This window comes from Microchirus variegatus (assembly GCF_963457635.1).
Source record: "Microchirus variegatus genome assembly, chromosome: 2".
NCBI classification, from domain to species: domain Eukaryota; kingdom Metazoa; phylum Chordata; class Actinopteri; order Pleuronectiformes; family Soleidae; genus Microchirus; species Microchirus variegatus.
In genome coordinates, this window is record NC_139803.1 from 15,532,503 (window position 1) to 15,544,809 (window position 12,307).

Genomic DNA, 12,307 nt, shown 5'->3' on the forward strand with positions numbered 1-12,307 from the left:
TAAAAATTCATAAAAATTAGGAAAAGCATTAAAATGTGATAAAAAAAAAAGAGGTGCGTCTCATACAGCAAGTGTAGCTCTACTGTCCTACACTAATTTAGCCAATAGGAAACTCATGAGGTAACATTAATGCCAGTAAATATGAGCGTTAAAGCTCAATAGCTTCGAGGTCATGTGACCTAGGGGGTCAAAATCAGTGTAGGACAGTGGCGCTACACTTGCTACTTTCCACATTTTAATGTATTTAAAAAAAACACTGATACATACAGTACATACATACTGTAAATATGAGCATTAAAGCTCAATAGCTTTATTCCATTTTAATACCTCCCATATTTTTTCAAATTTTAATGTAAATATTAGCATTTTAGCTCAATAGCTTTCAGGTCATGTGACCTATTGACTTGAAATGAGTACATAAACATAGTACTAGACTGCCTAGTCAGGACACACCTCTTGTTATTCCATTTTAATACCTTACATATTTTTTTAAAATCAATTTTTTAATGTAAATATTAGCATTTTAGCTCAATAGCTTCCAGGTCATGTGACCTAATTACTTGAAATTAGTGCAGAAACATAGTACTAAATTTGGTGAATTAAATGTTTATTTTATTTAATAACTTTGCTAGAGTCACCAAAAGTGTAAACCTCAGACATTTTCTTACTTTCACTTCCGGTCCGTCACTCTAAGACGTCCGTGCACAACATGAACAATGACAACAATTCCCATTGTTACACACGCCGGTAGTACAGTACGACTTTATTCTCGTAAATTAAGACTTTATTCTCGAAGTCAGTGTGGCCCTAATACTCTCATCGTACATTCAAGTTAAATATATCCTTTGAAAAATTGGAGCAGGTAAGAATAAAGTGATATCCAAGTACAGTTAGTTTATTTACAGTCAAACATCACAATGAGGAGGGGGGCGGGGAACAAGAATCTACCAGAACAGCTTCACCAGTGCCGAGACTTTACACACAATGGTCGAACAAATAAAGGGAAAGATGTCCAGTGCAGTCATGCCAATCATTTCCGACACGATACCAATGTTTCTCTCCTGACCTTTCAAAAATATAGCAATCAATCACACAAGGTTATGATGTCATCATGGGAACCCAAATTTTATGTATAGATAAAAGTTTAAACCATCATCAGACTAAACACAAAGGCGCACACAAACATATACTAGAAAAAAGTGTCCAGTTTGATTAAGTTGGCAGTGTACAGGAACAGGAAGTGGGGGAAGTAGCATCATTTTGTCCTCGGGACACGACGGAAATTGAACCAATTGCTTCAAAAGGACGAGCGGGTTGACAACAAAAAAACACACCTACACGTTTTCGAACGATGAGTTCATTATTTTTAAGCTTTTTTTTTTTTTCTTAATTAAAACACATAATGTGTCACTTTAGTCTGTACAGCCATATCCTCCACCACTCGAGTTCTACATCACAAACGAGACAAAATAATGCCAGGAATTAATCGGGTTAGCTTTAAAAAAAAAAAAATAATAATTGGAAAGAAATGTCTCAGGGCAGTGCACTACTTTCCATTTTTTTTTTATTCTCTGCTTTTACCTCCAAGGATTAGAAGATGTTTTGTCTTTTTTCACTTTCTCAAGTTAATGAGATCATACTGCATTAAGTACACGTGCAACACTTGACCTCTGGGGGGGGGGTATTAATGGGTAACTAATGGGTAATTTTTCAGCAGAAAGAGATGATAACCTGATCGTTGTATGTTGTCAACACTTGTCTTAGTCATGTTAAAAAGGCACAAGTTGGTCAGATCACATTTAAAATCTAGATCAATTGTTCTTCTATTAACAAAGCCCGTCTTTTCTGACAAAATCCCCTACATCTCGCTGCCTTTTGCATTTTTTTTTCCTGAATTATTGTTTAGTATTGTGTGTTGCAGGCAAAAATAAAATAAAAAATATATTTATAACAATTTAACAAGCAAGTTACATTACACAAACGATTCTGGTGGGGGGGAGGGGGAGATAAAGTAAATGGATGTAGTATCCCAACACAACACTGCTCTGAAACCACTACATGTTATTAGTATTATTAGAATAATTCACTTTGTCATCATGAGAAGAGACTTGCGTTTTGTCCTCCTCGGCAGGTCTGTCGCTGTGTATCGTCCCGTTTCTTCGTGACAGGCGTTGAAAGCACTGTCGTGGAAAATTAAAAACGTCCTCAGGAAAAAAAAAAAGTGATCTCTTTACAATTATGTCGTTTTTTTTTCCTCCACACTGTTAAATCAAGACTATATTTACAGTCCAAATGCCCACATTAAAAGTGTCGCTCTTTGAGTCACAACCTATTTCTTCATTGTTCGATTAACGTTCCCCATATAATCTCGTCTCCAGTCTGTTTTGGAATGTTGCAAACCCAATCTCGATGTTCCCAAAATGCACGGGAAAGGAAAATGTTTGTGGGAATATTCTGAAATCACATCAAACAGGGTTAATATTTGAAAACTGGAAAAAACTTATCAATTTGAGTGAAAAACTAATCACCAGAGAGTTTTTTTTTTTTTTTAAATGTAACATAAAAACATTCCATGTAAAACAACTGACTGAATTAATTACATAATGATGTAGGAAGACACGTTTTCACTGAGTCAGGCTTCCCAGAAGCATCAAAATGCAGCATTAGAAACGGGAAGTGAGTGTTTTTTTTTTCTTCTCCATGACATCAAGTCCAGGTCATCTCAGTGCCCTATAAGAGTGTGGGCAGAGGTGTGGGGGACAGCTGCTCTTTCGGTGCGTATTTGGCGAAAAAGGGCAAGAAGACGGTGAGCATGACTCCGACGATGGCCAACATGTAGCCCCAGCCGATCTGGCACTCGCCGGCGTAGTAGATGTCCGAGTCCCCGCAGAAGGACCTGACCAGTGACGAGTTCAGTCCAAAGGGGTAAACCAGCAGACCGGCAGCCATGATGAACACTACAGAGAGGACACAAGACAGGAGGGAACTGTTAGACTTTACACAGTTCATATAAGCCCAACATTTCGGTAAACTATGTCGGATTAGTACCTCCGCCAAGTTTATTTGTTTGTCTGTCTGACTGTTAGCAACATAACTCAAAAAGTCACACACAGTTTTGGACGAAATTTTCAGGAAATGTCCGCAATGGGACCAACAAGTGATTACATTTTGGGCCTGATCCATAGACGCGCTAGCACACTACAGCTACATTTCAAACAAGCTACTACAAGCGAGCTTTTTTTTTTTTTACTTTAACTTGAGTACATTTTTAGACCAGTACTTGTACTTATACTCAACCCTTAGTGCTCACAAATCTGTGCCGCAGGTGCACCCATGATAAATTGCAGTAGGTATAATACACAACTCCTTATATGGACATCCTGGGTGTGTGTGTCTATAGGTCACATATTCAGGCTTTTTTAATTTTTTTTTTTTTTTAATTATTATTATTATTATTATTATTATTATATTAACAGGAAACAGTTTATAATTCAGAGTGAATGTGAAGGAGAGTGAAAAACAGAATGCATTGGTTGATCAGATATTTTTATATATATATATATATATATATTAATATATATTCTAAAATTGGGGTTGGGAAATACAAGTTAGGCGTAAAACTCTCTGGAAATGCAGTATTCCTAGCTTCTTTGTCTTCTTTGGTGTTTTTATAAAGCTGCATTATTACTTCTACTGTACAAAAGGGCATTATTCCTGAATGAGTATGATATGCAACTTTTACACCAAAAATGTTTTTGTTTTTATAAGACAACTGCTTCCCAAATATTACAATTTTTCAAGTTAAAATAATAATAATAATACATTTTATCTGTATCTAAGGTGATATTATGAATAAAACAATGGGTGGAGCCATATTCCTGTATATGAGGGTTAGCTCGCAGCAACATGCTGTAAATATAATCCATTTCAGTATTACTTTACTTTGACCTCAGTGTCTCCAGAGTGACAGAAACTCTCATTTCTTTCTTCCCAATCAATATGTCAGAGGCTGGGACACACATGACCAAAATAGCAGCAACAGGAGCATGAACATGTGGAAACAGCATCGGTGCTCAAAGTGCAAATGTCCTTCTACTTCCTCTTATGCGCGCATACGGCTGTCCAATTTAACCTCCAGGTAAAACCACATTCATAATGAAGAAGCAATGTCTTCTGTTATTATTTCTGCTCACATGTTTCACAGCCTTTAAAATATTGATTCTATCTGCAGGCTGGAAACACAGTGAGGCAATATATGATCCTGAAAAGGGTGTTTGCTTGTTTTTCTTTCCAGGAAATATCAGTCAAAACTTTATATTTTGTGCACCCACAAAAACTAAAAAAGTTACATTTTATACTAAATATTTCACCACTCATTGTTTTACAAATAATATCTTCATATCCACTAGTGATAGAGACATCAAATGTTGTATTTGCTGGAAACAAAATAATGAAAAAATTAATTTTAACTGATTTTGGGGGTCATATAAAAAAATAAAATGCCGTGGAGTCAGATTATAAATTTAGTGAAGCGAGGAACAGCAGCTGTCAATGTGAATTTGTGAACTTTTTAATGATGAAATAATACCAATAATACAAATGTTGAGATTTATTTGTCAAACCTACATGTCTTGGAAATGTCCACTTTTACCGATTTAAAATAATATTAGGTGTTACAGAAATGACAACTGCCAAAAACATTAAATTCATAAAATTTGTACTTTTGTCAATGGTTTGGGTCCCCATATAAAAACTGAGTACTACACTATACTGACATGCCTACGGTGAGCCACTTGGTGGCAGTAGAGGTTCTGCAGAGAAACAATCTGATTCCAAACAAGTGAATGCTTCATTTGATTTATAAGTTTATATATAGAAAAAATAAATTGTGTTCTGGACATTTTTATAGGTCCAGCTGTGGCAGAACAGACTTTTTAATGTATTGGAAAACAAAAGCACTAATAAGCTGCAATAATTGACAGAACCTTCCAATGCCAAATGACTCATGTCACTTTAAATACTTTTACAAACTCCTCATTTTTTCGTCACAGAGTAAAAAAATTATGTTGTTACCTTTGACCCATTTTGACTGATACATGATGTGTTTACGTATTTTATTTTGTCAGCATTTTGATTTGTAAAGGTTTGCCTTTAATTTAAAACAATTAATTAACATTTCCTTTTTTGAACAACATAAGAAAAACTAAGTAACTTTTACTCCGAGTACATTTCAAACAAACTACTTTTTTTAAAAACTTTAACTTGAGTACATTTTTAGACCAGTACTTGTACTTATACTTGACCCTTAGTGCTCACAAATCCGTGCCGCAGGTGCACCCATGATAAATTGCAGTGGGGATAATACACAACTCCTTATATGGACATCCTGGGGGGTGTGTGTTTATAGGTCACATATTCAGGCTTTAAAAAATGCATTTTTACCGTCTGATTCAGTAGCGACAAATGGGCAGAAGTCACAAATAGACCTTTTTTCTTTTCATTTTGTTCAAAAAACGAGTCAAGTGAACTTTGAACTCCGATTTTAAACATTTTGTTAAGTGTTGAGTACTTAACAAAGTACAAAGTAATTTTACCTGAGTAGTACTCTTTCCACCCTTGCCAGTTATCAGCTGTGATACCGACCATCATTGCTGCTCTTATTTATACTATAAGTAGTAGTAGTTTTAGCTTTGGGGGGGGCAGGGGGCTGCTGGAAGAGCTTGTAGTTGAGAGTGTGAGCTGTTATTGTGTCTGTTTTTCCTTTCTGTTAAAGGAAGTCACTTCATGCTCAGTAACGCTCTTATGAAAGCATCGGTGCACATCTGAAATCGATGTTTGTGTGGGTAGTGGAGGGCCTGCGCTTGTTGAGCAGGGATGAGGAGAAAGAGAGCTCTGGCTGATGTTCTCACTTCACACTGTGGGGACTTTGGGAACTGACTGTAAAGGTGGAGGAAAAAAAAAAAAGCAGAAGGATGACAACAAAACAGAGTGTTGTGTGAATAAGGTGAGGAAAGAGAGAGAGAGAGAGAGATCTCTTGGGTGTGCTTTGTCCAGCCTGGTGTAGTGTGTCTTGGTGGAGTTCACCAAGCGGCTGCATCTCATCATAACCCCGTACCCATCCTCTCCTCTTTTATCTACAGGGGCCCAGCACCTTCAAACCCATCGCCTAATGAGACTTTAATGACCTTCTTTATCAAACTATCCACTGCTACTGTGGAAGAAACACAACCTCCTAAGGCAGCTTCTCTCCTACAAGAAAATTTAAAGTAAACTTGGAGAGAGAAAAAACCAGGACAAACACTCATGAATAACACAGTATAAGCAAACCAAATACACAATAAAGGAAGTGTAATCCAGCCAGTGCCTCACAAACAGCTATCAGGTAATCTGAATGTTTATCTTTCATAGCAGGAGGGTTGATAGTCTGGATCGGATAAGCTGCAGCTTCTGCCAACTAGTGATGAGAGGTGAACTGCCAACAAAATGTGAAAATCCACCCAGTGTCAGAGGATAAAGCCTTCAGTATACTCGCCGTAGTGTGGGTTATACCCGCCATAGCGCCCAAAACGACGTCATATCCTGTGTAGCATCGGGCGCGTGAGCTCTGAATTTTTCTAACTTTGTTGGCTACGGCGCGCGCCAACTCTTCATTTTCAATGGAATGCTGGCCGAACAGGTCCGTTTTACACGCATTTGTATGTCCGAGAGCACTGAGACAGTCACATGACCTTATATTCATGGAAGGAGATTGTTACAACGTTACAAAAAGACAATGGTTTTTGTCGTAGGACGTGAAAAAAAAAGAGGGGATCGCTTTGTGAAGGGGCAAAAGACAAGCCCATAGAAAGAGTGGTGACCCAGGGGGAAAAGCCCTCCCGGTGATTCTGGTGGATTATGGGATGTTTGTCCAAATACTTGAAACACAGAGAGATGGACAGTCATTTTGAGACCAACGTACGCAATATGCGGAAAAGTTGTTTACTACTGTTGCTAGGCAAGTTTAATATTTTGGGTGTACGTCCCCTGAATACTGCAACAACCAATGTGCTGAACGTGCCCCTATGGTTGCACTCCGTCTGTGGAGCCCCACGCCACGGCCTCACATTCGAGTATACTCAAGGCTTAACTCCCCAAGGCCTTCACTCTCAAATCATGTTGTTTATAGTGTAAATCTTAAAGGTGAAACTCCAGGTATTGAGATGGTTGAGGCTGGTGAGCTGTCCAGGGTGTAATCCTGCATCTCACCCAATGTCACCTGGACATCAGGACATTGTTGTTGTCTTTATATAAAAGGCTGCATGATCATGAATGGATTTTCACTTCTTAAATCTGAAATAGTTTAATATAATTATTTAATATCAAATAATTCCAAGGGAAAAGCATGAAGGCAGTCTTAGTGGCCCAGACTGTGGTTCCACCAGAAATAACTGAAGACATAACTAGAGAAACACTTTTCACTGTCCCTCAAATATTCCTACAGTAGTCTGATCGCAGTGTTAGTGCCTTGAGATAATATTATGTTATGAATTGGCGCTACACTCTTAGAAATAAGGGTTCCGAAAGGGCTGAGGTTCTACCTGGAACCATTTGTTTCTGAAAAACCCTTCCCAAAGAAAGGGTTTTTCAAGGGTTCTTGGTAACGCTAATGGTTCCAGTAAGAACCATTTTGATCCAGAGAACCCTTTAAAACCCCTTTCCTGAATAAAGGGTTTTAAAAGGGTTCTTGGTGGAACCCTCCAAAAGGGTTCTCCTATGAGGACAAGCCGAAGAACCATATATGGTTCTACTTAGCACTTTTAATTCTAAGAGTGTACTGTTTAAGTAAAATCTAGTTTAACTGTTTATTTCACAGTTCTGCGGAATAATAAAAAAAGTGCATGCGGTCTACTGAGAGCAGTGCTGGCTGCACAGGCTAATAGCAGCAGGGAAAATTCAAAAGTGTGTTACATGTCCCACCGATGAGGAATGCACAGTGTGATGATGAAAGGCTGACATGACACGCAGAGAGTCTGAGGACGGCAAGTGTTCATTAATTATGCATCTTTGCCTAAATTAACAAAGGGGTGACCATGCAGAATTAGGCAGGAGGCGAGGGCTGCAGACATGGCATGAAAGCTGAATATGCAGACAATTTGTTATTAGCGCTAAAACAAACAGTGAATGTGGGCTGAATGAGTTTCAAAGATTTCTTGTTAGGAGAAAAGAAAAGGTCTGGTCAGCTGAGACGGACTTCACTTCCACCTTTAAAGACAGTTACTGTGATTTTTTTAAAGAGCTGTCCACACTGTAGCCACAAGGCAGCAAAAGAAAAGCTACAAGTACTTCCATCATTTACTTCCTAATAGACTCGAGCAGCAGACAGTTTACTCACCTCACAACTCTCAATCAATGGTCTGCATTTTAAAGAACGGGGGGGGGGAGCAAAGTCAAGCTTAGCCAGTGCAGTATAGCTCACTGCAGTTTGGAATGGTACACCCTGATCTGCCTTACGTCTCCACCGCAGGGTGTGACGGCCTGTTACATAAATTACGTCGCCGTTCATGCGGCTGTGTCAGGTACGTAAATTGTGTGATGTTATAGCAGCGCAGCACAGCGGAGCCCGCCAATAAATTCCATAAAAGACAAAGTAGGCGACGGAGTAAACAAAGAGTAACAACGCAGGGCATCTAGCATTCCAGGTTGTTTCTTCTAGGCACGTAGCTGTTGATCACAAGAAGACAAGCTTCTTTTTTCTTTAGAGAAGGCTGTGTGGCTGCACGGAAATACACACTCGTCATACGTAAGTGATGATTCTTTATTAGCGGTGTCTAGCTCCACATTGTAGGAGCTGGCACACTGAGCTTGGTTACCCCAAATGAAGCATGCCAAAAACTGGGATGGGATTAGGTATATTGCTACTGTTCTCAACGATTGGCAATGGAAACACAACTTGTGTGTCACACCAAACTGTAGTTTTTTATATTAATTTCCATGTCTTTGCCAGGTCTATAGGAATTATGTTTTCCATTCTCATGAATGTGACATTTCAAGAACTCCTTGAAGGGGATCCTTTCAGATTTGGTGCAAACATTCACTTGGACTCGAAAGATGAGCTGGACAGATATCATGGTAACCTTTTCTTGACTTGTGAATTATCTTAAATGTCGAGTTGCTTCATTAAAACTTCACATTTATTTTAGCTACTGGGGGACGAGTGGAGAGAACTGATGGGATGCTTGTTCTGGACAAACAATCAACCAAATGTCTCATACTTTCTTCACATGACCACAGAAATGCTGAACATTACCAAACCTTGAAAGCCTCGCTACCCCTCTCAAAAACGTCTCAACCAGAGAAGAACAACAAAGGTCTGCAGTGGACATATTATGTTAAAATATGTGAAAATAATGTTTTTAATGTTCATTATTTTTCCTTGGCAGAGGTCCTATAGGGTCCATGAGACATGCATTTCATCATCTTGCCATTTCCGAGGTGGTCCGAGCAGATCATACATGCTAGCTGCACATGCTCCCTGTAGTGCAGCTCACAATTGCTCCCACATTCTTATTTTGGTCACATGGGACAACAAATACAACGGTAACCATGGAAACTTGCTTTAGAAGGATATACAAATTAGGACAGACATTACTACTACAACTAAAATCGGAAGTGTGTGTGGAACGGAGGTTGAGTACTTTTGTTCAGAACCGTCTAATTTCCCTGAGGGATCAATGATGTCAAGTTAAGTCCATAAAGGTTCACAGGTGAGTTTGAGGTTCAACATAGTACTAACATTTTCACACTGCCACACTGACATGGTCAAAAATAGAAGTTTGATTCTCACTCTCACTCCTGCTGCTCATTTCCTTTAGTTTATCCATGTTTAAAAATACCTCAATTTGGCACAAATGTTGGTCCAACAGCCTGGCGAAAAAAAGTTGTGTTGTAAACAGTACTGTTGGTCAGTGGAGGGCAGCATACAACTGCTAGGTGGTAATTCTATTAACTTTGAAAAAAATTGCAGTCATTCTTGATGAAAAAAATTGCCCTTGATTCCACGGTGAATTTAAGAAGAATAACAACTGCACACAAAAGCTGAAAAGTCTCTGAACTGCACACAGACAGAGGGAGGAAAATAACAATTTGGAAAGATAAAAACAGACAGTTTTTCGCTGCAAGGCCAGAGAGTCCTTTATGAACACTAAAGGAGAGACAATACCTTTATATACTGGCTTTTTCTTTTGTAAGGGTTTGAGTGTGCGTTCATGACAATGGGGTGGTAGAGGAGAGAAAATGAAATAAAACAAAAGGAGAAAGCGCGGTGCAAGCAAACAAAAGTGTCAGTACAACTCCTACCAACTAAATTAACTAAATTAACCTTGAATCTCTGAGTCAGTGGTGGAGCGAGAAATGGAAAAAGCTGCTCACGGCACTGATGATGAGAGAGAGATTGGAATAGGTTTGTGGGGCAGTAAGGTGTGTGATAACCTGTCGCCCGTGTGCGACTCAAAATCAATTTCATCGAGAGAACCTCACATCACACACACACACACAAATCATATGATTACTCATGTGTCATATCAGTGTAAATGCCTGAGATCAGTTGTAGAAATCTGGCGCATCGGGAATCTTGTCAGGAAATGTCAGAGATACAATATAGTGCAGTCCCACACACTCACACACCTCGTATTGAATGCAGTGCTCTTCAATTTTATTCTTCCCAAGATATTACAAATAAAAAATTCAATTCTGTGAGCTTCAAGGCCCTTTCATTACGACGGCGAGACCTCTGCCTTGGATCAATCTCTTTTGCCGTCCTGTGCTGACTGTCATAACTCTGTTAGCAGTGGGTGGGATTGAATTAAACTCCATAGGAAATGTGTGACTCTCCTACAGTGGACGCAGTGCTCTTAAATTCAAGTTTTGCCATAGTGTTATCTGTTTGCCAGCTTCCTCTGGCAAAGAGCTACATCAAATATATTAAGTAAACTGATTATTGTCACCCAGGGCCAGACAGAGAGACGATTAGCTTGTCTGAAGTGGAAAACTACCACACAAACTTGGTGAAAAGTTGCTACATACTGAAGCATGATGAGTACAGTTTAAAAAAAAAAAATTTGACGTTCACACAAAGGTTTACAGTCAAACAGCAGTGCTGTGTTATTTAAAGGGGTTTTATCCAAGAAATGTATTATATTAAGTCATAAAATGACCATGATGTGTCATCAGAAATGACCAAACCTAAAAAGCCTCGGTACCCCTCTCAAAAACGTCTCAACCAGAGAAGAACAACAAAGGTCTGCAGTGGGACATATGTTAAAATATAGACATCTGAAGCGGATATGTGAGCATAATGTTTTTAATGTTCATTATTTTTTGCCTTGGAAGAGGTCCTATAAGGTCCATGAGACATAAATGAGTCATCATCTTGCCATTTCCAAGGTGGTCCAAGCAGACCATACACGCTAGCTGCACATGCTCCCTGCAGTGCTGTACTTTGCTTTTGTTCGCACAGTCTTGTTTTGGTCACAATGGACAACAAATGGTAACAATGGAAACTTGTTTTACAAATGAGGATAAACATTACTACTACTACTGAAATGGAATGCGCGCAGAGCGGACGTTGAGTACTTTTTTTAAGAACCGTAAACCGTACAAGCCAAGTTGATTCCATCTTCTCAGCCATGACTTCATCCATAATTATTTGCCTTTCTCAGCACACAATATAGCACACACACAACTGCTTATATTCTGAAGTCACGTAAAATCACGTGAGTTTCTGCGAGATCCCAAATCCCCGGAGTTTTCGTTAGTTATGTTTTTGGTGTTGCTTTAATATCGTTTATTAAACTATATATATATATATATATATATATGTATGTATATATGTATATATATATGTATGTATATATATACATATATACACATACATATACATATACAGACACACATATATATATACATATATACATACATATACACATATATATATACATATACATATACATATACATATACATATACATATACATATACATATACATATACATATATACACACATATACAAATATCCTCTGTAAACATTTGTAAAGTTTGCACCAATATTTACAGTCAAATAGCAGCTATTTGCTATTTAGAGGACAGCTACATTAAATAGTTCATTATAAGACGACAGCAAGAGACACTGACATTGAAAAATAAGACGGGACAGGTTATACAATATGCATTCAAGGCTTGCAGTCAGCAAGAGTGGACTAGAATATATTAGAATAGACTAATGCCCCTGCTTATCTTCTCTGACAAGCCAAACAGGCAGCCAGGTAGAGA

At 38.4% G+C, this 12,307-nt stretch overlaps 1 protein-coding gene across 1 annotated transcript in view; it reads right to left on the bottom strand.

Annotated features, from left to right (window-relative positions):
- Positions 1-2,730: 2,730 nt before the first annotated feature.
- The window catches only part of lhfpl7 (LHFPL tetraspan subfamily member 7), a gene marked incomplete at both ends in the record, with an annotated part of 150,379 nt that continues 140,802 nt past the window's right edge, over positions 2,731-12,307 (bottom strand). Inside the window, one exon of the mRNA XM_083910726.1 lies at positions 2,731-2,957. Within this exon, the coding sequence (XP_083766852.1) occupies positions 2,731-2,957 (227 nt within the window). The remainder of the gene's footprint in view (positions 2,958-12,307) is intronic.